General features: G+C 44.2%; 1 protein-coding gene across 12 annotated transcripts in view; it reads left to right on the plus strand.

The window, feature by feature from the left end:
* Positions 1 to 26,267, plus strand: part of SYTL2 (synaptotagmin like 2) — a 66,583-nt gene that overhangs the window by 26,699 nt on the left and 13,617 nt on the right. For 3 of the 12 annotated variants that reach the window (XM_081909528.1, XM_081909529.1, XM_081909530.1), the window contains exons 3-13: positions 2,144 to 2,292; positions 5,054 to 5,186; positions 7,733 to 7,814; positions 9,318 to 9,405; positions 9,884 to 10,753; positions 12,141 to 12,206; positions 17,660 to 17,761; positions 18,502 to 18,549; positions 19,173 to 19,211; positions 20,643 to 20,737; positions 21,675 to 21,794. In XM_081909528.1, coding sequence (XP_081765654.1) covers positions 2,144 to 2,292; positions 5,054 to 5,186; positions 7,733 to 7,814; positions 9,318 to 9,405; positions 9,884 to 10,753; positions 12,141 to 12,206; positions 17,660 to 17,761; positions 18,502 to 18,549; positions 19,173 to 19,211; positions 20,643 to 20,737; positions 21,675 to 21,794 — 1,792 coding nt within the window. Of the gene's footprint in view, positions 1 to 2,143; positions 2,293 to 4,316; positions 4,459 to 5,053; positions 5,187 to 7,732; positions 7,815 to 9,317; positions 9,406 to 9,883; positions 10,754 to 12,140; positions 12,207 to 12,235; positions 16,278 to 17,659; positions 17,762 to 18,501; positions 18,550 to 19,172; positions 19,212 to 20,642; positions 20,738 to 21,674; positions 21,795 to 26,267 lie in introns of those variants that run through there. The other 9 variants (XM_081909531.1, XM_081909522.1, XM_081909532.1 and 6 more) reach the window with 9 other exon arrangements.

Here is a 26,267-nt window from a genome sequence, read left to right on the forward strand (position 1 = left end):
TGTGCCATTGTAAAAAAGAATATAGATCTACTGGTGTTTTTATGATGTGGTGTCCTCACGCTCCATAAAAGCAACCATTGATTTAAAAAAACATTGACGCAGGAGACAGAGCTGAACGGTTAGGAATCCCTTTCTGCGTTGGATACTTAAAGCCCCTAAACTAGAATAGCAAAGGAAGACAAGTCATGTGTTACAGAAGCTGGAATTCCAACTCCCTTATGACCAGTCACATTGATTCAAAGTGGTGCTTCATAACCGCAAGTGAGGAGGGCTGGGCTGGCTTGAGAGAGTACATACGTTTGAAAGGTCACTCCCAAGTATTGCTATGAGTTTGTGGGTGCCTAGAAACCCCCTCAATTCCTGGGTTCCAGATCCTCCCCCTAAATTCCTGGGTCTCAGAGTTTAATCAATGCTTGGAGCATTGAGATGGGCTGCCATACGCTGAATTTAGCAGTGTTGAAACACAGGCCAAACCCGTTTTTCCCATGCTCATGAAATTTAATGGGAGAAGAGCCATTGCAGAGAACGAAAGGAAGGTATTGAGCGATTAACAAAGCGGATGCTCTGTGGCGGGTGGCAGATGCGTATCAGCCCCTTCTTCCACTGTGAGATAGCAGAGAAAAAGTCTTAAACACAGCAAGCTGAGCCTCTGCATTATTATTATTATTATTGTTGTTGTTGTTGTTGTTGTATACCCCGCCCATCTGGCTGGGCTTCCCCAGTCACTCTGGGCGGCTTCCAACAAAATATTAAAATACAGTAATGCATCAAACATTAAAAGCTTCCCTAAACAGGGCTGCCTTCAGACGTCTTCTAAAAGTCTGGTAGTTCTCTTTGACATCTGGTGGGAGGGCTTTCCACAGGGTGGGTGCCACTACCGAGAAGGCCCTCTGCCTGGTTCCCTGTAACTTGGCTTCTCGCAGTAAGAGAACCGCCAGAAGGCCCTCAGCCCTGGACCTCAGTGTCCAGGTAGAACGATGGGGGTGGAGACGCTCCTTCAGATATGCTTCATATCTTTTTGGATCCAAGGTGGTAGCAGTCGGAGGAGCAGGACCATCTTGGGGTGCAATGCTTTGAGCTGAGAGGCTCAGATTGTATACATGTGTAAATAAACTGTACATCATAAAGACACCACACAGGAATGTGTACCAAAAATGCATATATTGCGGCACAGTGTGCATAACAACGCATGTATTCGTGGAAAGAAAATACAAAGATGCGTCATACTGTTGCCTTGCAAAAAAATGTGTTGTGTTAAGCAAAATTGCCTCTTGAGATCCTTTAATGGGGAACATCTGTTAGTTCCATACATCCCTGAATTTCACTTGGCCTTCTCTTGGGGACTGTTTTCCCTGTCCTGTGGAGATCCCTGCCAGTAGAGATTCGGCAAGAACTATCCCTCCCTTCTTCTAGAAGTCTTTTGAAAACTATATTGTCTATGCAGGCCTTCACAATATAAGTTTCCTCTTTTTACTCATTCAGTATGTATTCAGTTTTATTAATGTTTTCATGGATGCTTTCTGCTGATTTTATTCTGGTTATGTTGATTTTAATCTGGTTATGTTGTATGCTGCCTACGTACATTGGTGTGTGTGTGTTTTTTAAAAAAATGAAAGTGTACAGTCATACCTCGGGTTGAAGTAGCTTCAAGTTAAATATTTTCGGGTTGCGCTCCGCGGCGACCTGGATGTAATGATGGAGTGCGTTACTTCCGGGTTTCGCTGCTCGTGCATGCGCAGATGCTCAAAATGATGTCACGCGTATGCGCGGAAGCGGCGAAATGCGACCCGCAGGCACACAGTCGTGTCTTACGTTTACTTCACGATGCGAACGGGGCTCCGGAACGGATCTCGTTCGTATCCAGAGGTACCACTGTATATTATAAATACATACATACATACATACATACATACATAAATAAATAAAAGATGTATATTGGTACTAAAATGTTGACGAATTTTCATATGGGCTTTAAAAACCACCACCACAATCTGATGAGAAGAAAATTACCTAAGATAAAGAATTGTGTGTGTTCCTTGTCTGGTCAGATAGCTTCCAAGACAGTACATATGGTCAAGCTTCCTTTGCTGCAAGGCATGTGTAATAATCTTTCCACCCCTTCCTTCTCACCCCCCCCCCCCAGGCATTTAAGTGAAAAAGTTAAAGATGAGATCCAAGTTAAGAACATGAGCGGGCAGTGGTTTTACGAAGCGAAGTCCAAGAGGCATAGAGAGAAAATTCACGGAGCAGACATCATCCGGGCGTCCATGAGGAGGAAGCCATTTCCAACAGGTATGCAGTGTTGACTTTAAAAATAATAAAAATAGTAGAGCTGTTTTGAAGTGAAGAAAGGTATTTGGGTCTCTGTGTAGAGCTTCAATCAAGAACAAAGCTACAGAATTGCACAGGATGTTGGAGGCCATCTTGTCTAACCATCTTAACTGCCTTATGATTTCTTTAAAATGTGAAGCTTATATTAGGGTGGTTTTTTTTAAAAAAAAATCCTATTAATATATAGTTGACTGAGATCCTAACTGAGAATTACTTTCCAGTTGGAAAGAAGCAGAAGTCCTAGCAAGCTAGGTTGGGATAGCGGGCTTGTTGGTTTTGAATGTCTTGCGTAGATTCTTTTTTTTCTGATTTCGTTCTTCTGTATGGGACAATGAAAATAAAGATTATCGTATCGTTGGGTCTGCTAACCAATCAGTACCCAATAGGGAGAATAGATACGAAATCTTATGGAATATGTAGAAATGGCGAAACTTACTGGATGAAAAAGAAATCAAGATAACTATTTATAAAAGAATGAAAATGGTTGATTGAATATTTACAGATAAATTGCAAACAGGTAAAAACATTGGCAGGATTATTGTAATAACCTGCAGTTTCATAAGAGTATGTATTTAAAGTAGATAATTCAATGAGCAAATTAAATGAGTTTGGATATGCAGAAGGTATTTAAAAATAAATTTAAGAAACCGCACAAAGAGGGGGAAGGAAGTGAAATGTTGAATTGTTAAAATGATTGTAAAATTAATGAAATGTATAAATTTGAAAAGTATAAATAAAAACTTTTTTTTTTTTAAAAAGAGAGTTTCTTCCCAGAATTGCCAACATGGTACCTGTGGGGCACATCTGCAGAGGCCTTCTCTGGCGGCCACAGCCTTTAAGCCTCCCTGCTGTAATTGGGCTTGAAGGAAACATTATCTAATATCCAGTAAAATAGGTTGCTGCATGTGTCTGGTGACAGGCTGTATTTGTGGGCCCAAAAACGTTGTTTATCCTCTATTGAATCTGTACCCCACCCTTCCTCCCAAAGGAAACCAGGGAGGCAAACGTAAAAATGTCAAAACACCATAATTTAAAATAAAATAAAAAAATATTAAAATGTTGAAAAACGATTTGAAGCGTTCTAAAAACAAATTTAAAAAATCATATACCTGCACAGTTATTGGCAACCTTTGTTTTACTTGAAACTCTTTCACCTTTCATTATTACTTTATTTAATTATTACCTAATTATTTCATTATTACTTTTGATCAAATAACCATCAAGGTAGCTTATGGCAGACAACAAGAGTACAGTGGTACCTCAGATTACAGACGCTTCAGGTTACATACTCTGCTAACCCAGAAATATTACCTCGGGTTAAGAACTTTGCTTCAGGATGAGAACAGAAATTGTGCTGTGGCGGCGCAGCAGCAGCGGGAGGCCCCATTAGCTAAAGTGGTACCTCAGGTTAAGAACAGTTTCAGGTTAAGAACGGACCTCCAGAACGAATTAAGTTCTTAACCCGAGGTACCACTGTACATAGATTTTCTTACGACCCACCCTGTTTCTATGATTATTGGTTGTTCTAAACTTTTTCAGTTGTCATGAGCTGCCCTGGGACCTTCGGATGAACGGCAGTTAACTGAGCACCATACAAAATACACAAACACACACTCCAAGCCCACACAAACCAATAATAACCATTTTATTATATATACGCCGCCCATCAGGCTGGGTTTCCCCAGCCTCTCTGGGCGGCTTACAGCATACCTAAAAACATAATAAAAACATCAAGCATTAAAAGCCTCCCGGTACAGGGCTGCTTTCAGATGTCTTCTAAAAGTTATGGAATCCTTTATCTCTTGACATCTGAAGGGAGGGCATTCCACAGGGAGGGTGCCACTACCAAGAAGGCCCTCTGCAGACTATAGCCCCTTGGCTGATGGGTCAGGTCAAGGGGCGCTTCCCTGCAGCACGATTGACAAACCCGGTGCAAAATGGCAGTTGGGGTCCAGTGTTCTTTCTGGAAGGGAGGGAGGGAGGAAGCACTTTGTAGCTCCTCCTTTCTCTGGCCAACGGATGGATGGAGCCCGGATGATCTCTCCACCCGCCTTGCTGCAATGTTCTTCCTGAGAGGCCAGGGGAGCAGCCGCTTTGTGGCTCTTGATCCCCCGGCTGACGGCAAAGGTTCCAAGTATCTCAAAATGCTTATTCGCAGCACCACGTAGACTTATTTAGGGAAGTCATTCCCTCAGGCGGTGATGGCAGCCATTTTAAAAAATACACTAGGCCAATTCATGGATATGTGAGAGACATATTTAGCCATAGCTCTCCAATGCAGTACGCCGTTTTGCTGGGCTGCTGTAGAAAGTGGAATTTAATTGTCCTTTGACTTGGCCCAGCAAGGCTCTTCTTGTTTTTAGATGTCTTCTCGATGCCTGGAAATTCAAAGGTGCTGTTGTGGGAACGACTTGCGTTGAGAGTCTAAGGTCTACTTAATGTGGATTTCTATGACATTTGTAACTCTTTCATGAATCCCATTTATCATAACAGGGTTTGTTCCAATGGCTTGTGCTTATAAAGCATATTTCGCATGTTAAAAAATAGTTGTTTAAAAACCCCAGGAGTTACAAAACTATGGAAATGCCTTTTAAGACTTAGAATCTTGAATAGACTGGAAGGTGGGTACTTAATTGTGTGCCAATTTAAAAGCTCCTTGGTATCTGTAGTTTTGAGCATTTACAGAGAAAATGCAAGGTAACCTTTCCCCTGTTTGTTTCAGCAGAACTGAGTCAAAGTAAGTCAGACAAGACGAAGAGCAGCTGGGTGAACAATGTCAATAAAGAAGTTTTCACGCCTCCAGAATTGCTGGGTGCCATAAAAGAGGCAGAGGTGGAATCGAAATCTGATGAAAGGTTAGACACTCAGAGAAACGTGTTGATAACTTTGTTGTTATTGTTGTTTTATAAACCAGTTGGTCAGTTGAACTGATTCAGAAAACGCAGCCTTCAGCATTGTGACTTAATTAACTGTATATTTTAACTTTACCTACAGAATAATTTTCAGTGTGTCTCAGGGAACCTAGTTGGGTGACGTAAATACTTGTGATATATCAGTATTGTTCAGCAAATAGAATTGTGTTGTGGGGGCTATTGTAGTTGCCTCTGATGGCTAGCTTCCAAAAGACGGAATCTATTTGGGAGAATATCAGAAAGCAAAATACTGTAGTCAGAAACCGTGTTGTCTCGATGCTAATAGCAAGTATCAGCATCATTTGGTAAACCTACAATGGCGCCTTTATATTCCTATTGTAGATATTAATTTTTTAGTGGCCTGTTAGAATTATTTGTTATATGTGGCATGATGGGTAACGCCTCGTCGTTTCACACACTGAACAGTTCCCCCCTCCCCTTTTTATTAGAGCAAATGTTAGCCCCATCCACACCTATAGACATTCTGGGTTAGAAAGGAATGTGCCTCTGATGTGAACTGCAATAAATGAAAATCGCCCTTGTTTAAAGTGAGGGAAGGGCTGTCAATTTCATGAACTGTTCCTTTTCTCCAGAGTAGTATTTACCTACCTTTTTGTGGGTGGGAAGAGAGAAGTGTACTTTAAGTGAGAAGCCCTTTAGGTGTGTCGCACAAAGCTGACGATGGAAATTCATATTGCTGAAGGTGTTGTTGTTATTATTTTGAAGGGTGTGAGTGACCTGAGGCCCACTTCTCTTCCAGACTTTCATAGTACACAGCAACCCAAGCTGGTCAGATGGAGGAAATCAGAGCAGTTGTTTTTTGTATGATTTTCCTCCTGGTTCCATATCTGCAACCAGCCCTGCTTCCCATCTCCTACATCATCCTAAATGAAACTTCAAGGACTGTCCGCTTATGGTAGTCAAGCCTGGAGATGGCACAGGCGTGGAAGAAAGGTGTTTGGCTCCATCTGTCAACTATGGCGGAATTTTCCTGGGTGCAGCTGTCAAATTGTACTATAAGCCACAGTAAATACCACTTGACAGGATAAATGTAGGAAAAGATCAGAAGTGTTAGGGTGGAGGTTAATTAAAGTAACTATAATGGATATTCGTGAAAAAGAGTTGTCTGCTCATAGACTCAGAGAGCTGGAAAGGACCCCGAGGTTCCAACCCCCTGCAATGCGGTAATCTCAACATGTGGTCCCCCATCCAATTTGCAACCATACCAGACCCTGCTTAGCTTTGCAAATGCGTTCGCAGTTTTATCACTGCACCACTAGGACAGCCCAAAACAAGTTGATACAGCTGGTTTCCATAAATTTGACTTCTGCACCTTTTGGATTTACTTTGCTTCCCGTTTTGTGGTGCTTCCTTTTGTGGGTGTTTGTGCTAAGATGATTCAGAAACCACACCTGGACTGCAGGCATGTTCCCTCCTTTGCAAACACAGTCAGTTCTCAAGTGGCTACTTATATCTGGTTAGGAGGGTTTGACAGGCATCATTGGCTTTAGGAACACAGCGTGGGGGGCTGCCTTTCACGTAGCCATGACTCCATCTAGCTCAGTATTATCAACGGAGAAGTGGAACTTCTTTTCAGGGTTTTGGATGGTCCCTGGGGCCTTCTGTGTATAAGGTATGTGTGCTATCACTAAGGCAAGGCCCTGTGTATTGTTTTGCAGCCATGCTCTGTTCACCGAATCTCTTAGAATTGTAGAGTTGGAAGAGACTGCAAAAGTCATCTATTCCACCCTCCTACAATGCAGGAATTACAGCTAAAGAATCCCTTTAGCCAACCGTTGCTTTAAAACCTCCAGGAGAGGTCCACATGACCTTCGATTCCACTGTCGAACTGCTCTTACCATCAGAAAGTCCTTCCCAATGTTTAGCCGGAATCTCCTTCCTTGCATTTGAATCAACTGGTTCGGGTTCTACCCTCTGGAGCAGCAGAAAGCAAGCTTGCGCCATCTTCCATGAAACAGCCCTTCACACATTGTGTTTCTGTCTCTTTTGTTTAGAGCTCTGGGTACTTATATAGAAAATGTTTTGTGTGTGAATGTTCAGAATCGCTGCTTCATGTAGACATAACACAACCCTGCACTGCCTCAGCACAGGAGCTCCGCCTTGCTTAGTAACGTGTAGAAAAAGTGAGATCTTTTAAATATAGAGGACTTTCATATGGAGATGGTTGGAATTTCTCTGCAATTCTTGACTCGCAACCTCACAAACACTTTTTGCAAATGACAAATCAGATTGTCTTCACTTAAAGCCTTTCCGATTCCTCATGATTATTCACGAAGGGGTATCCTGTGACATTGTGTAACTTGATAACTTGAGGGTCTGTGCACCCAGCTCCAAGGTCATAATGGCTGAAACTAAAATAGTTACAGATGCCTAGAGTTCCTTGCATGGGAGCCCTGATATTCAAGCTAGTTTCAGTGTGTGGCATAGCAGCCTCCAAGTAATGGGCTGGTTCTTCTTTTTCTTTACAGCCCCAAAGTGTTCAGTGCAGCCTCTGACGCATTAGAGACGCCTCAAGAAAAAACAAGGAAGTTAGCTGCCTCACCGTCTAAGGTGAGTTCATTGTCAGTGTCCTGGATGGAAGACAATGAGAAAACAATACGGGCGCCATGATCTCTGTGTTATTGCCAAAGGAATTAACTACACCAGGGGTAGGGAACCTCCCCTCACACCGCCCAGTGAGCCGCCAGATCTTAAATTGCCAGGCCAAATTTGACAGGTGGGTGGGCTGCCTCCCTGCCAGCTGACATCACAGTGGCGTCAGGTGATGAGTCTCTTTTGAAAGCGTGGCTTCAAAGAGGCTTGCTCCAGGATTAGGAAGGGGTTCTTGCCAAAGCATGTCTCCCACCCAATTTTAACACGGGTTTCAATGCAACCCCTTTCCTGATCCTGGAGCAATGCATGATCCCACTACTCTTCAGCTGATGGGATCAGGCGAGGAGTGTACCTTGCTCCAACAAATGAGCAATTCATTTTAAGTTCATTTTAAGCTTCCTTTGAAACTGTATCGGTATCCTCCCCCCCCCCCCCCATAAAATTACTTTGACATGAATTGCATAGAGAGTAGTGGAGCAACCAACCTCTTGAGCTGAAATGTGGACTGCAGCTATGGTCAAACCTGAGCAGCAGTCACAGGCTGTAGCCTGGAAGTTCTGGTTAGACTGGAGATATTGGATATGTTCCCACACACTTTGGTATTTATTGAAGTGGGAGGGCCTCGCTAGCACGCAAGCAATGCAGTGATCTGTAAATGGTCAAATAGATCTCACTATAAGGGTCCGTATTTGTGTGTTCAATATTTGCTGTGCTTTGTTTTTTTAGTTTGCAAATTATGCATCTGGTCCCATCGCTTGGTTGTGTGTGTGTGTGTGTGTGTGTGTTTAGGGATTCCCTCGTCTTTTAAAAAGCAGCAAGCTTTTGTTGTCCTCATTTTGGAACTCAGGTTGTACTTCTGGAACCCCCATTTCCTTCCTCCTTAAAAGAAAAAAATTAAATGGGTTTCCATGGTTTCCACTTAGAGGAAAAAATGCTCCCCTCAAGCCCCCTTTTTATATATGCAAGTTTAGGTTTTTGTGTTGTTTTAGATTTTTCATATCTCAGGGTGCATGGAAGTCCCACTCACAGTAACTCAAGGTTCCTTGACATGACCGTTTTCTGCTGCCACCCATTTTCTTAGCAAGCTTTTAAAAACCACAGGAAGAAAAAGACAGGTTTATTCTTGGCTAAATGGTAAGCAGGGAGAGCGCTAAACCACGTCTGGTTTTGGCCAATGTGTGAAGCCAAAACTTGGGTTAACTCAGCACAGCATTGGAGTAAAAAAAAACCCTTCTCTGGAAGCCTGCACATTCACCTGGTCCTGGTAAGCCATAGTTTGCCTTACTGTGACCTGCAAAACTTGCTGTTATGTTTTCCATTTTCTTTCCTTCCTTCCTTCCTTCCTTCCTTCCTTCCTTCCTTCCTTCCTTCCTTCCTTCCTTCCTTCCTTCCTTCCTTCCCAGGCTCTCTCTCCCCCAATAATACTGTAGTGTTAAGCGGAACATTCTTATTTTGTTCTAGCAAAGGAAAAACCCATTCAATGAATCAACCCTACTAGAAGATCATGCAAAAAATGAGCAGCCTGAACATGGAATGGCGATGGAGAAAGGTGAAGGTTTCTAAATACGTAATCTGTGTTGTTTCTGTGGAGACACTGAAAACTTGACCAAGTGTGACAAAATACCTTTACATTTTGGGTGTCGTGTTAATGACTCCATGTTCCTAAGGAATTGTTAGGTTTCCCTTTTTTTTGCAGTATACAGGGAGCTTTTTATGGCATGGCGCAACTATAAAAAAACGAATAAAAACCACACAGTCACACAGAAGCCTGCAGCATGAAGTGGAATGGTTCTCAGTCTGCTACATACGTAGATCAGGCCCAAGTTAAAGCTTAAACTGGTCCTGCCTTGTTACGTTGCATTTTTTTTTTTACTTTAACAAGCACATTGATGCAATTCCTTCCCCAAGACACGCAATAATGCTTTTACTTAGTTGCATGTCCCCCCTTTTTTGCAACTAACGTTTGTCCTTTACATGTAGTGTGTTTTACCCTTTGCTTTGTGTGTGCTTTGCATCTTGTTTTGCAGACCCGCATTCGGTAGAAAACCAGCCCAAGGTAGACGTAACAAACCACAGCAGGGTAGAGGAGCCTCAGCAGGCTCCTGCAGAACCGAACGACTTGCAGAGGCAGGCAGGGAAACCACCTGTGCCAAAAGCCAGGAGGAACATCCACAAGACATCAGACGTCAGCTTGAAGAGCGAAGAGCCCTTTCCCCAGGTTCCGAAAAGGATCAAGCAGGTTAACGGCCAGGGGTCTCTGCCCAGGGGCATCTTGAAGCGCAGCTCCAGCTCCAGCTCCACCGATTCCGAAGTGCTCCGCTTGAACCAAACTTTGGAGCCCTCCGGCAAAAGCGGATTGCCAGCCCCGACCGTCCTTGAACGTGTTGCGGAGAAGAGCCCGCCTCCTCCAGGCGAATCCGAAGGCTTCTCCGAAAACTCGTTGGAGAGGCTGAAGCAGGTCCGGTTCTCGTCCAGCATCAGTAGGAAGGAGCGCCCGCCGAGCCTTGAGTTGCACGAGGGCAAGGAATCCGGGGAGTTCGTTTTGTTGGACTCCGACGACGCCAAGGCCAATGGACATGGAGTGGGCGACCCAGGTGCGCTTCAGAGTCGCCAGTCTCTCCCGTCTAAGCCTCCTCGCGCCCATTCTCCAGCCTTAAATGGTTACACTGAGAGCCAAGGAGAGGGAACGGCTCTAGGTTCTCACGGTGCCAAGAACTCGGGTTTGCCACCCAATACATTGCAGCCTGAGAAACATCCTGTTGCGGGACCTACAATTCCAAGTGAACCTCCTAGCAAGACCTTTCCCTCAGTGAGGGAAGAACAAACCGATACCACAAAGCCTCAGATCAAAACTAAGCCGCCGAGCCTTGAACAGGACATCTCGAAAAGCACACCTGGTAAGAAATAATAGCATATCCCAGTGAGTTAACAGTTTAGTGAGATTTTCAGGTCCCTGTCTAGCTGTCTGCCATTTGGAGGGATCACTAATGCTTTTACTATCTTAACCCTGATCAATTCAAGTCCTAACCATTTGCTTGTTTTCTCGCTTCCCATCACCACATCCCGACACACTCGCTGATCACTTTTCTTCAAGATTCACTCCTTTGGCTGCTGTGCTGCCACTGATTTGAAATCATATCAGAATTGGGGCGTGCAGGTTTTTAAGTCTTGACAGGGGCAAAGCTTGCATTTTGTGTAATTGGTAAGTAACTCTGTTTAAGGAGGAGGCTGAGGTTTCATCTAGCTGTTGCTGTTGTTTAGAACATGGGTAGGCAAACTAAGACCTGGGGGCCGGATCTGGCCCAAACACCTTCTAAATCCAGCCCGCGGACGGTCCGGGAATCAGCGTGTTTTTATATGAGAAGAATGTGCCCTTTTATTTAAAATGCATCTCTGGGTTATTTGTGGGGCCTGCCTGGTGTTTTTACATGAGAAGAATGTATGCTTTTATTTAAAATGCATCTCTGGGTTATTTGTGGGGCATGGGAATTCGTTCTCCCCCCCCAAAAAAAAAATAGTCTGGCCCCCCACAAGGTCTGAGGGACAGTGGACCTGCTGAAAAAGTTTGCTGACCCCTGGTTTAGAAAGTGCATCCAGAGTCCCCTCCCTCCACTTCCTGGTTAAGAACACAAGAGACCTGCTGGATCAGACCATTCCAGTCCAGCCTTTCCCAGTGACCAACGAGATCCCTGCAGAAAACCCTCGAGCAGAACATGAATAGAATTGTATAGAATTGTAGAATTGGAAGGGACCCCCAGGGTCACTGAGTCCAACCCCCGGCAATGCTGGAATCACGACTAAAAAGAGGGAGCTTTCCCTTGCTTGCATAGTTTTCAATTGAGGCATCAGATTAAAGCTCATATGTTGCACCTTATTCTCAATAATTACTAGTTCACATTTATTTAAAGCATATTACCATCATTGCTAACATTTCAAAGAAATTGATTGCTTTGGGGGGGGGAAGCTTGTATTCCAACTGGAACTGCAAACTTGAATTGATTAACCGATTGGTTAATCAGGCAATAGAATCCTTTTTAAACAAATGCTTTTTAAATTATAAATACATCACATGCCAGGCAACATCTTAGAAGAGGCGTTTTATCCCCGCTCTCATCCAGAAGGGATGAAACTAGCTGCTGTGTCGCAAATGCACCATCTTCTGCTTAGTCACATGCTGATTTTATGCAGATCTGGCCCATTCATTACAATCAATTTGACTGACTGAGGCTTCTTTAATTAGGCAGTTTCGCTACTACAACAACAAAAATTGGTTGTCTCTTGCAGACCAGCAGCTGCCTAAAACAGAAGACCCTCAGGTGCCAAAAGTTGGCTCTGCAGACCTTGAACAAGGTAAGCAAGCTCTGGTTGAGGCTCCCAGTGCTAAAACTGTTTCCAAATCTGACAAATACACTGCTGAGATCTTGAAGGCAGCCGATGAGTCCATATCTAAGGTGCTCGACTGGTTTAAAAGAAGTTCCAGTGATGATGAAAAAGAGACGCTTCCGCAAGACGCGGGACTTGCAGAGGAAATGGATATACCCAAGGCAAGAGAAACTGCTGCAACGGCAAAAGATAAAGGCTGCAGTTCAGATATGTTAAATCTGCATTCTTCTGTACGTGAAGGAGAAGAGCCAACCAGCAAGGACTATCGATTCCACGAAATGGTAAACGTTCCAGGTGGGTCGCCATTTACAAAGGATGGAAGTCCAGGCAGCCTGTTACTAGAAGATCAAAGCAAAACAAGGGAGGTTGCTTCCTCTAGCTCCCAAGGGCAGGACATTCATTTAAATGAGAGAACACGTTTTCAGGCCATTGGCCAGCCTGCAAACGAGAGAGATGAAAGGGCTGCGGGAGGCAAGGTTGAAACGGAGGACAAAAGTGCTTTGGGCAAAGAACGGAAGATGTTGGAAGATGCAAAGGGAAAACCGGGTTTGAAAAGTGTTGGCTCTTCTTTTGGAAAAGTAACAGAAAGGGGAGATGTTACGCCCAATGGGGCAGGAGGTGTTAAAGCTTTTTTGGAAGGAGCAAACTCTGAGCATCAATCTGGAGAGCTGTTTAATGAACCTAAAGGGAAAGAATCTGGGCATCTAGATGACAAAACTGTGCAGCACCCTAGTAGAGGGAATCTCCTTACCTTGCCTCAAGACGATTCCAAAGAATCAGAGGTTCCAAGAAAAGTCAAGAATATCAGGGCTTTCTGGGAAAGAGAGGCGATGAACCCAAAGCCTGCATATAAGGAAGGCCTATTAAGTGAAAGCACTCCTGGGAGTAACCGGATACCAATCTATAAAGAGGAACGCAGCCGAATAAAACCAGTGGGTGGATCCTCAGGATATGTTACTGGAGAATCTGATAACGAACAAGGCACATATAATTTAGTAACCTTCAGAAAAGTTGAAATTGGTGCGCATGACTCTGGACCTGATGATAATGGCATTAAGTTGCCTTCAAGAAAAGTTCGACCAAATGTAATGGATAAATTCGAAGGGGGCCGTATTGTTGATGAATCTGGCAAAATACCCCCAAGTGACCAGAGGAATAATGCATTTACAGAGTTGCTGGATGCAAATAATTCGCGCCCAAGACCCAGCATGGTTCTCTCTAAAGAGGATGGAGGTTTCCAAGCTGACGGTTTGGAAACAGAGAGAGCGTCATCTGCTCTGCACCAGAAGCCACACTTTAAGATTCACGCTTTAAAGGAAAAAGCAGACGAAGAGGCAAAGGCTCAGATGCTCAATCCTTCGCAGTTCAAAAGCCTGAGAAACTTTTGGGATGGGGGTACTAAACCGCAGAGCGGAATGGATGAAGCCAAGGCGAAGGCGACTGTTCCAAGGGGCAGGCAAAGTAGTTCAGGAAGGTATCTGAAAGAGTTGGAAGAAGTCAGGGAAGGAACTAGCCAGGCGGTGCTGGAAGGTGAACAGCAAAAACCAATCCTCCAAGGATTTGACGTGAAGGAACAAAACTGTGTTGTCCCAAAACAAGCAGGAGGGACAGCTCTCTCCCAATCAGTGAATGCTGTGCCATTAGGAAATGTAGAATTTGCCCCTGCAGAGGGAAAGACTGTGCGCCCGGTGGAAGAGTATATAGAAAAAACAAAAGCTCCATCCAAAGTGCAGCACAGTCTGTTTAACAGTGGCGTGCAGAAACTGTTGAAAGAAGCATTTCAGGAGTCCTTGCTGGCTTATCCTCTGGCTGACAAGAAAGGGGTTCCACAGGTGGAGTTAGCAACAGAGGTGCAAGCCTCTTACAGTGACCAGAATCAACAGCAGGGGCCTGTTTTTGCAGGTGCAGATGGAAAAGTCTCTGAGGTTCCAGAGACTGTAAGCAGAACTTTGGTTCCACCAAAAGCTGACACCACTGCTTTTGTCACTAACTTAGAGAGGCTGCTAAAGGACACCTCAGATGAGAGCTCCTCACCCAGTCGTCATATAGCGGCGGATGTTTCTGAAGAAGCACATTCTCCATTGGAAAAGAGGCGTTTTTTTAATAAGGTGATGGAACGCAGCCGTGACACGGATGAAAAAAATAGCAGAGTGGAGTCCTGGGAAACAGATGGAACAATACAAAAAGATGTCCCACCCAAGGATAGACGCATTGCATTCAAAAAGCATTTGGGGGATTCATCTGGATTAACAGAAGATTCAGATTTGGTGTCTGGAAAATCCCCCAACAGGGAAGAAGGCCAAAGGCATCTAAATGCTACTTCTCAGGAAGAATTCTTCCAGATTCCTTCGCCAAAACTGATCCTGCCTGACGCTCGTCTCGCCAGTCAGAACAGAGCAAACTCTCCCACGAAAGAGGTTTTCGAGACAGCGGCAGAAGCTAATGTTCCATCGAAAAGGCAAGGCAACGATTTGAATGCCAAACTAGCCTTTCTTTTGAAGGAATTGCCAGAAACACCCACAAATGAGAGTATTTTGAAAGCACAAATTGACAGTGTCCCTGGGGAACTGCAGCAGAGGTTTTCTGAGCAGGCAACCAGGAAGATCATTCCTGTTTCACCCCAAATGGCCAATCCTCCTAAAGAGACTCCTGGTGGGACACTTGACCGAAGTTTAGATACGGACGAAGACAGTAGCAAGTTATTGACTACAATGCAGGCTGGACCAGCAGGAGAGGCAGCTGTGCTGTTGTCATTTTCAAACCAGGAAAACATAAGAGCTCAAGGGAATGTTGGTGAGCAACCTACAGAAGTGGCAGAGACGGTCGTGAAAACTGTTAAACCAAATTCGGCTGAGCATGTGGCATTTAGAGACAGTTTAAGCAAACTGCTTAAGGAGAGCTCCGAAATTTTGCTCAAAGACATTGCAGTTCCTAAGCCAGACCATGATTCATTACAGCCCCATCAGAACACAAGTTCAATTTATGATAAAGAGATAATTGAGATGATAGAAAAAGCTACTGCTCCCTCCAATTTCAGGCAGGCTGAACTCAGAGCCAGCTTCCAAAATCTGCTCAAGGAAGATGTTGAAGTTCTTCCAAAAAGCCAGAAAGACTCAAGCAGTGGTCATGGGGCACAGACAGAGAGTGAGTCTAATCGGACTGTAGATTTAGTTTGCCCGCAGGGAATTGGCTATGGTCAAGAGATTAATGAAACTGTAAACAAGGAAGTTGCCCCATCCAAGTTGAAGCAAAGAGAATTTAATTCAGGCTTCCGGAAACTCCTCGAAGAAACTGCCCAGATGCAACCTTCTGAAATGAAATGGTTGGATATCAGAATGAAGGAGAACCTCCATGGTGTCCATGGCTCAGATAGCATGACGGGCCTTCTTCCCCAAGACGTAAATGAAACTGTAACAAAATCTGTTGCCCTAGAAAAAGACAGTTCTGTATTCAAATCCAGTTTAGAAAAGCTTTTTGGAGAAATCTCTGGTGCTGCTTTGCTTCTGTCCAATGAAGAAGAGAAGAAAGTGACTGATGAGTCAGGATTTTGGGGAGGTTTAGCCGTAAAAACACAAACGTCTGTTGAGAGCGTGCCGAGCGACTTTCGAACCGAGGTTAAAATACCGCTCAAGGGCAAGACTTTCAAGCAAGATAACCAAACTGTAGACCGAGAAAAGTTTTCTGGCACCCCTGAAAGGAATGCGGTTTTCCAAAAAACTATTCAGCTTAACCTCGCATCACCTGAAGCCCCGCTCCTGGGAAGAAGGGAAGATTCTTCCACTCATGCCAAGACAGGTAAGAGGGAGGAGGAATATGAAAAAGGGAGAGAAGGTTCTGCTACTGCCAGTGCCTATCTCGATGGTGGAAGTGAAAAAGAGGGTGCGGAAGAGGGGAACCCCCCTAAAACAAGACAGGTTGAGCTGCTAGCCGCCCGTCACGCTGATGGCAACAAAGAGGATGAAGATGCCAGGAGCGTTGAATCCAACCTTTCAGAAGAAAGCCGCAATTCTTTTGTGGGTTTCCAAAGAAGTTCAACTCGTGAGCAGTTTCTGAATTATTTGATCTTACCTCTGGGTGGTGTGTATGCTTTATGAAGATTAACCCAAGGGGGAAATATTTTTAGTACATTAATAGATCGATAGTAGACAATCGGAATGGTAATGTCAAATATTGGGTACCTTGTTCAATTGGGGGTATTGCTGGGTACTTGACACCTGACACAAACATGCCTCTGGGCAAATTGAGGTGACAGGTGCCTGGTACCCTGCTGGCACAGTGCTTTTCTGTGCACTTGGCCACCCTGTAAACAGATTCCTATGGTTTAAAAAGGGTGTTTTGGGCAGCAGATCCCTTTGCAGGTCCGGAGAACCTTTGACCTTCCGGATGTTACTGAGCTACAGCTCTCATCAGCTCCACCTCCAGAAATTGTGACCAATGGCCAGGGATTATGAGAGCTGCAGTTAAGTCACACCTAGAGAGCCAAAGATTCCTCCACACCTGGTCTAGTGCAATAAACCCAAGGGCACATCGTAACAATTTGCCTTTGCATCGTTTCTCTAAGGTAGTTATTCCCATCTTCTTGGGACTCTTTTCCAACCCTTCACCTTGGATTAAAAGCAGGACATGCATACTGCTTTGCATATATGTGTATTTCCCCATAATCTCCCAGAACAATGGATAGACGCCCTCCTTGCAGCTGCGCAATAGGCTTGCTAACATTTGCCTCTTAGAATCCTGCCCTCCCCTTTGCCAGTCAGTTGGGGCTCAGGAAGGGAGCTGTGCTCTCTAGGCAATGGCAAACATGGTACCCTCTAAATCAGCGTTTCCCAAACTTGGGTCTCCAGCTGTTTTTGGACTACAACTCCCATCATCTCTAGCTAGCAAGACCAGTGGTCAGGGATGATGGGAATTGTAGTTCAAAAACAGCTGGGGACCCAAGTTTGGGAAACACTGCTCTAGGTGTTGGACTCCAGCTTCCATCAGCCCCAGTCAGCATGGCCCAGGGGTCAGGGATAATGGGAGGTGTAGTCCAGCAACATCTGGCGGGCAGCATGATGGCTGCTTTTATTTATTCGACTTATTCGTTGCTTCACACAGAAGCAACTTAAAAAATAAAATGATGTGTGCTACATAACGGCTTAATCTTTCCCGTTCACACTTTAGCTCAGTCTTCTTGGTTTCCTGGGTATTGTTGGACTATAACCCCCATCGTTGCCTCCCATCATGGCCGTTTATCAGGAATTATAGGTGTTGTAGTCCACCTGTATCTGAGGAACCAAGGTTTCCTTAGCCTCTTAGCTGAAACATCTGTGGGCTCCTACCCACCAAAGTTATTTATTTATTTTCTTAAAAGGGCTATGCTTGTTTAAAGTACATGCCTGTGCGTTGTGCAGTGTTCATGTGTTTTTGTCTTGAAACAGGTTCGGAAGAAGAACTAAACCCAGTAAAGGAGGCTTTGAAAAGGAGTTCAAATAGGCAGATCCCTTCCAAAAGTCTAGAGGACATACCATCAGCCACATCAAGTGAGCAAAAAAAACTTGTCTGACGTCTTCCGTACTCCCTGAAGGTTTTCTTAGAATTCTTTTCCCCACCTGCCTCATTGTTGTTAAGAATTGCCTTTGGAAGGTCTATGCATCCCAAGCTACTTTTTTTTTTAAGGGTTGTATCCAATGTAGCAGGGACGCGGGTGGCTCTGTGGGTTAAACCACAGAGCCTAGGGCTTGCCAATCAGAAGGTCGGTGGTTCGAATCCCCGCGACGGAGTGAGCTCCCATTGCTCGGTCCCTGCTCCTGCCAACCTAGCAGTTCGAAAGCACATCAAAGTGCAAGTAGATAAATAGGTACCACTCCGGGGGGGAAGGTAAATGGCGTTTCTGTGCACTGCTCTGGTTTGCCAGAAGCGGCTTAGTCATGCTGGCCACATTACCCGGAAGCTGTACGCCGGCTCCCTCGGCCAGTAAAGCGAGATGAGTGCCGCAACCCCAGAGTTGTCCTCATTTATGACCCTGGGCTTCCAGGCACCCATAAAAGCCATATAGTCTGTGCTAGAAAGGATGGCATGGCTGCCTCATTTTTTAAGGTGCATTTCTTTACCCTATAATATTTCGTAAAAAAAAGGCTTCTATGCGTTTGCCTGTGGCTTTAAGTTCCCGAGTTAGCATCTTTCTTTTCCACCTCGAGAGGCCTATGTTGAGAGCCCACAGCGACCTCCCTAAACAGCAGGAATGTCTAACTATGTCAACGTTTCCCCCCCTCTTGTGCAGATAAAGGAAACCTCCCAAAGGAAGATTTAATGCTTAGTGCGGAAGATGGTAACTATTTTATTTGTGCCTGCATGAACGTAACCTGCTTCAGTAGTGTTTCTTCGTTCTTAGCAGCAAAAGACTTTTCTGCCTGCCAGGTTTTTAGATAAGAGTATTGCATGATTTAGACTCTGGGTGATGTTCATCTGTGTGTCTATAGTGCTGTTGGGGTGTATGCGAGGGGTTGTCCCTCTGTTGGGGGACATGCTGTTCTCCTTCTGGGGCAGTTTGTCCACCTTGGGTCTCCAGCCTGCACTCAGCTCTCACCTGTGGTTCCTAGAAGCTGTCAGCATGCGACAGCGGCCACATCCCAGGAAATGGCTTTGATTGGCTGGCTAAACCAGGTGAGGGTAATCGATGGGTCTCAAACTCTTGGTGAGTTAGGGACTTCCCCTGCTTGCGAAGACAGGCTCTGGCGGATTGAGTGGACAAGACCAGTCGTGGCTCTAACAGTCAAGAAGGCAGTTTCTGCATTCTGCAATGCAGTAGGCATAGAATTCTGAAGCCATGATTGCGGGGGGGGGGGGGATAGCTGAGACGTCGCATGCAAAGTGTCCAGTTCACCTGTGATTATAGCACAGCCAATAGCGGCATCAGAGTGTGACAGTATTTAACGTTGCAATTTTGACCAGATCAAAAAGCAGATCAGCCTGATGAGAATGCTCCAGGAAGTGAGTAATAATGTCCCCTCCTGCACACAGTAGCTAAAACCTTTTGTGGCTTCACACTCTTTCATTGCTGCTAATATTGGCTGACTAATAATACATTTGGAGTTTGTTCTTGTTCTTGTTTTACTAATGGCTTGTATCTTGTAAAGCTACTTCTGCAGCAGGACGTGCATATTTAGCGTGGTGTGTGTGTGTGTTCCATTTGCTGTTTGTAACCAAGTTGTAATTCATGGACTTGCTGTGGAATGGGAAGATCCCTGAACAGTGAGCCTTTTAGAACCACCTCCTGGGATTCTTGCAGCATCAAAGCTTGATAGTGATACTGGATGGGAAAGGGAAGGCCCAGTAAAGAAGAACTGGCAGCATCATGGAAAAGGCTCTTTATATTCCTGAATAGCACAATGCTCCATCCATAGCTATAGGACCAGGAGGCAGAAGGACAGTCCCATACATCTTGCTAGGTGCAGGCAAAATTTGTGCATTTAATTCAGCCCTCTATCAAGAATGGTTGGATGGCCCTTTGTATGCCTCCTTCCATCAACTCCTGCAGCCAAGCTGTTGCCAAACATCTTGCTTTCCTTTCCTTTGGACCACATCAGTAAGGGTCTTGTTGTCTGGGCAGTCTAGGACCTCCATACACACTGCCCAGGATTGCGCCCAAGGGAGGTCACTTTGGTGCTGCTAACACAGCTGTTTAGCTTCACCCCCAGAGGCACATTCCATTTCCTCTTCAGACAGACAGATGCCAACAACGATACTGAGAACCCACGACTGTAGATTTCCAAGTACTGACATTTGAAATACTATCTGAAGTCAAATATCTGGAGAGCCAGTGCCACATAGTGGACGGCATGCAAGAGGAATCTTGGGTTCAAATCAATAATTAGGTGGTGGTGGTGGGGAATTAATATATTAAGCAGGGGAAACCCTGTTCTGCCATAGAGTCATATCAGTTCCTGGCTAGAGAAAGAGTCGCTTCAGACATCATGAAGTAACAGGAGATACTTGCACCTTATTTTAGTGTCTTCGGGTATCATGTGTGGGAGGCTTGGTAAAATATACCCACGTCAGAAAAAAAAACAATGTGTAAAAGCCAATATGGCGCCCTGCAGATGTTGCAGACTGCATACACCATTCAATCCCAGCCAGCATGGCCAATGGGAGTTGTAGTCAATCAACATCTGGAGGCCATTGTGCCCTGTATAGGGTGGCTGGAAGTGTTGGAAGGGCATGCACAGCTCGCGTCCGTGTCCTTCGTTGCAGCTTCCTTGTGATATGTGTTGCAGCTCCTAGTAAGTGCATCCTGCATGTTGAAGTTTTCTCCCCCCCCCCCTCTCCAAAAGCAATCTATGACTCGTCCCTGTCCCCTGCGCCCCCCCCCCCCGTATTAGAATCTAATTAGCTCTCTAAACAAGAACTGCTGCTTTTTTCCAGTTTCCACAGCACCTTCTTTCCTTGATAGCCAGTTCTCACATCCGGATAAAATCAAAAGGATGAGCAAATCAGTCCCAACATTTACGCAGGAGGAGGTAAGGGTTTTTGTTTGCTTGCTTGTCTTTTGCTCGTTTGAGAAATGCAGAATCTTGGCTGCCTACTTTCAGGGAGTGCTGATTGGCTCAGGAGAAATACTGCAGCCTTGAGTCTTCTGACACTGTTACTTAGCTTGTTCCTGAGAGGTCAGGGTGGAGGAGTGAGTCTTGGGGATTTCTGCCAGTGTATCAAGCAATGTCCTGAATCAAGCAACGCAGCACCCCTCCAGATGTTGTCAGCTGGAACTCCCATCATGCCTGACAAATTGTCACAATGGCTGGGAAGCTAGGAAGGTGCCTTATACTGAATCAGTCTGTTGATCCATCTAGCTCAGGAATAGCCAATGCATCACCTTCCAGATCTTCTTGGACTACAGTTCCCATCAGCCCCAGCCAACATGACCAATGGTCAGGGATGATGGGAGTTGTAGTCCAGCAAATATCTGGAGGACACCTCATTGGCTACCCCCTGGCCCACACTGGCTGGCAGTGCCGCTCCAGGGTTTCAGGTGAGTCTTTTCCAGCTACACCTGGATTGAACCCAGGGACCTTCGGCAATGAAAGCAGAGGCTATGGCTCTTTCTGCTAAAGGCTAAACTGTAAAGCTAAGCAGGGCATCCACACTGAGTAGTGTATTGTCTCTGAGGTAGGAGTTTGGACTTGGTGTCTTACTGGCCCAGGAACAGTGATGGCAGCCGATATACTGAACACACATTTGCCTCTTTCTTAATTTCTCCGTGATTTATATATTTGAGACGGCGAAGTTCTTGCATGCCTATTCATTAATGGTTGTCCCCTACAGTTTTGCATTGCAGAATGGCAAGCCTACTTTGGCAGACCTACTTTGTTAAAATGGTGTGCCGCATGGCAATATATTTCGCCACTTTTTGAACACCTGCACAGACTTCTTTTTTTCTCTTTGTGTAATATCTTGTAGAGCGATGACAGAGAAACAGATACCGCTTCAGACAGCAGTTACCCACTTGGCAGAATCAAGAAGAGCCCCAGTTCGCTAACCAATCTTAGTGGCTCTTCTGGCTTGGCGTCCTTGTCTTCTGTATGTAGACGAAAGCTTTAGTTAATAACACTGCTTTTGCTAATACTTCGTTTTCTTTAACTCTGCAGTAGCAGCAGAGCCTCTGTTTAATATTGTGATGTGTGATGCTTGATGCTGTTGCAGTTGACTGTTAACTAGTTGTAACATCCAGATTCTTTTCGCTATCTGAATTAACTTCTCATTTCCCATTTTCTGTTCAGCCTAACCTTTTGGGGGCCCTTCAGAGCATTTGTAGTTACTGCTCCTAAGCATTCATTTCAGTGAATTTATAAGCCTGAGTTTGCCATTGAAGATATTCTCGGCAGGTATATAACCCTGGTGCCTTAATGGTTATGCAGCCAAACCATGGCTAAGGAATCCATGGTTTGGTGTTAGGTTGGAACTGGGAGATCAGGCTTAGTGATTAACCACCAAACCAGAATTGGAAACTATGGTTTTTGGCTGGCAGGATGTCTGAATAGACAGACCATAGGTAGGCACAATTCCTATTGTTCCTGGGAAAAACAGGAGTCATTATATGAACCTTGTGAAATTCTATATGCTGATACAGAATTCTGATCCTGTTCTGGTTTCCTATAGTCCATGAGAGTTCAAAGTCCTATCTCAGCCCTGAATTTGCTGGGCAGACGCAAGTGAGCTCCTCTTGCGATTCTTAGTTTTTTAATAAATGAATCTGTAAAATGGGAATAACAGTGACCTCTAGCGTAACATCATTTGCGAAAAAGCAATATGAGGGTTGTAAAAAGCAATTGTTATGCCGAAAGTGCTATAACATAATAGTGGATAACCAAGCTGCCAATCACTTTATAATTTATCAGGTCTGGGACTTCCGGAGGCGGCGCGAAACAGCAATGGCGGTCCTCTTCGCGCTGTGAAGAGGGGCTCCGCGGAAAAGGGTCGTCCGCTACGGCAAAGCGGAGACCCGTTAAGAAAAACCACAGGTAGAGTGAGCCTGTGGTCGTGGGACTCGGCGGGCACCAAGAGCGACCTCGGAAACGAAGAAGGGACCCCGTAAGGGGCTCCGGAACGTGGAGGGGGTAGCGGTGCTGTGAGTTCATCGCTCTTTCCGCGGGAGTGAAGCCGCGCGGCTGCTGCTGATGAGCGCTGACCTTTCTTCCTTGAACATTCGATTGGAATCAACTTACTCGTGAGTAAGGTTTTTGAGATTTGGGACTCTAAATTTCTGAAATTTGGCTGAAAGCGGGAGACGTTAAAAAGGAAGTCCGTCTTCCGGCTCTGTTTAAACACCAAGCAAAGAGCTATAAATCTGAAGCGCTGAGAGGGACTTTTAAGAAGTTGGAGTACACCTTGCAAATTCGAATTAAAGTGCATGGAAAGTTAAGAAAAGTTGAGAATTTCTTTTTTACAAGAGGATATAGGCAGCAACCTCTTCCTTTCTTTTTTGTGTGGATTACAAAGTTTCAAAACAGCTCTCGGGCTGTCTGGATACAAAAATCATCAGACTGCGGTAACTGTATATAAGACTTTAAAGTTACTTTGGGGCTACTTTTGTGGTTACAAATAAGGAACTGTGCATGCACCACTGTAAAGAACACGTACTCTCTGCTAGTTTAAATGAACTTTTGAAGGTTCTACCCCTTGGTTTTCGGTTTTTCTTTAACCTTTGGAACTTTTTGGAACTTTTAAAGAGGGGAATTTAATGGTGGAAACTTTTCACCTTTTTTTTTCTCTTAACTTTTGGGGAGCTCCCCCTACTGGATTGTGGAATATATAGTCTCTGGGAACTGCAGGGTTTTTTGTAAAGCTTCTGCCTGGATGTTTATCTTTCGGTTTGTCTTTCCCATGGGATTTACAATTTGACCTTGCTACATGGACAGCTGTGGAATGAGTGGAGCCGCAAAAACAAGAGCTGCCAAAAAAGCAAAACAATCTGAGCTAATACAAACAACCTTGCCGGTGCAGCCTCGCAGATCATCAGTTCCAATAGTTACAGGTCTGCAAGAAGGAGAAATTAAACAGCCAGCTTTTCGGGACATGGCTGCAGGAGGACTAGATCCTGTATCTAAGGAAATTTTGGAACAGCTGGCAGCGTTAAATAAAAAGGCAGATGAGCAGGCCTCTAAGTTTGATCAGGTGACAGCCACAATCAACAAATTGACTGACCAAGTTTCTAAAAATTTAGAGGCCATTGGAAATTTGCAGGCAACAACAGCAGAAAATCGTAAATTAGCCGAAGAAGCAAATTTAAAGGCAGACCAAAATAAAAAGAGGATAGAGGAAGTAAGAGGAGAAGTAAGACCACTGAGCAGACAGCTTAATGAACAGCAAGCCTACCTGTCCATGGCAGAATTGAAAAACCGGGAAAGCAACCTTAGGATTAGGAATATACCAGAACTTGAGAAAGAAGATTTGATCAGCTACCTGACGGCAGAAATATCAAAGTTCTGGGGTATCGCAGAAGACAAGGACTTTAAAATTGTCACCGCCTTCAGGCTGGGAAGAGTAGCAAAGAAGGACAAACCAAGAGATTGCTTGGTCATTTTGAGATCTAAGCAAGAAAAAGATAACATACTCGGCCTTCATTTTAAAAATACATTGGTGATTCAGGGAAGAACTGCAGAAATCTTCAGAGACATTCCGAAACAGCTGTTGGATTTAAGAATTGCATATAAAGACCTCGCAAGCCTACTGAGAAACAACACAATCCCTTATAGGTGGGAATTCCCTCAAGGACTATCCTTCAGCATTAAAGGGAAAAAAGTGAGAATTAGATCAGCAGAAGACCAAGAAAAATTTTTGAACGACTACGGGGAGGACCTTCGGAAAGGAGTAGCAGGTGCCTGGCCACCACCTCCGCCTGGTGCAATACCTCCAGATCTTGACAGCAAGAAAGACACTCCTACTGGCTAACAATTTGATTCAAGATGTCTCTGCAGCTATTTAGTTGGAACATTCATGGTGCAAATTCCCCTGAGAAAAGGAAAAAGATTTTTCACATATTGAGAAAGGAACAATTGGACATCATATGCCTACAAGAAACACATGTGACTAGGCTCCATAGGAGAGTTTTAATTAACAAAAAATTAGGCCAAGAATTTGTTTCCTCAGACAAAGTTAAGAAAAGAGGAGTAGTGATTTATGCAAAAGAGAACCTAGCACCAAAGTTGATATTTAAAGATGAACAAGGAAGAATTTTGGCGATTGAAATCCAAACACAAGGAGAAAAATTTTTGATAGTAGGAGTATATGCACCAAATGAGGGGAAAGCGGAATTTTACAAAAAGCTGCATGAGATAATGTTGGATCATATAGACTACACTAACATCATTTTGATGGGAGATATGAATGGAGTCGTCCCTACACATATGGATAAGTCACAAAACCAAAATTTGACTAAAGATGGCAGACTACCTAAATCTTTTTTTGAACTGACAGACAATATGGACTTGATCGACATTTGGAGGACCAAAAACCCACTAGGTAAAGAAGGGACTTTCTTTTCTGAGGCTCACCTATCATGGACAAGAATTGACCAAATTTGGATAACTAGAGGGCTGGCCCCTAAGACAAAAAAAATAGAGATCTGCCCTAAAACCTGCTCCGACCATAACGCATTGAAAATGGATCTGAGACTTGTGCCAGCTGGATCCTTTAGATGGAGAATGAATGACACTTTGTTCAGAGATCAGGAGATTGTGAAGAAGGCCCAAAAAACGTTGAAGGATTATTTTGAAATCAATATGAATACCCCGGTGGACAAGAGAACAATCTGGGACGCAAGCAAAGCTGTAATGAGGGGGTTTCTGATTCAACAAAATTCTATTAAGAAAAAACTCTGGAATGGGAAAAGAGATAAGATTTTAGAGAAGATACGAGAGGGTGAAAAAAGACTTAGACTTAACCCAAAGTCAAAAGAAGTGTTAAGAGAAATTAAGTTCCATCAAGCACAATATGCCAAATTGATAAACCAAGAAGTAGAATGGAAAATTAAACAAATGAAACAAAGATCTTTTGAATCAGCAAACAAATGTGGAAAATTATTAGCATGGCAGCTGAAAAAGAGACACAAATTGAATTCTATTACCAACTTGGAGGTTGATGGAGAAAGTATTCAGAAACCAGAAGAAATTAGAAAGTGTTTCCAGAGATATTTCAAAAAACTGTTTACTCAAGGTCCACAGGCGGAGGAGGAGATTATTCAATTTTTAAAAAGTAACGGATTGAAAAAATTATCCCAAGATAAACAAACAACCCTGAATTACAGAATAACACAGCAGGAAATAGAAAGTGCCATTCAGAACATGCAATTGGGGAAATCCCCAGGCCCAGATGGACTCACCTCCAAATATTACAAGGTTTTAAAAGATTATTTGATTCAACCATTGGTGGAGGTGTGTAACCAAATTATGGAGGGGAAGGGGGCTCCGGAATCGTGGAAAGAAGCATTCATCACTTTGATACCAAAATTGGAATCTGAAAAGACTCAACTCAAGAATTATCGTCCTATTTCAC

The sequence above is a fragment of the Podarcis melisellensis genome (assembly GCF_964234715.1).
Source record: "Podarcis melisellensis genome assembly, chromosome: 4".
NCBI lineage: Eukaryota > Metazoa > Chordata > Lepidosauria > Squamata > Lacertidae > Podarcis > Podarcis melisellensis.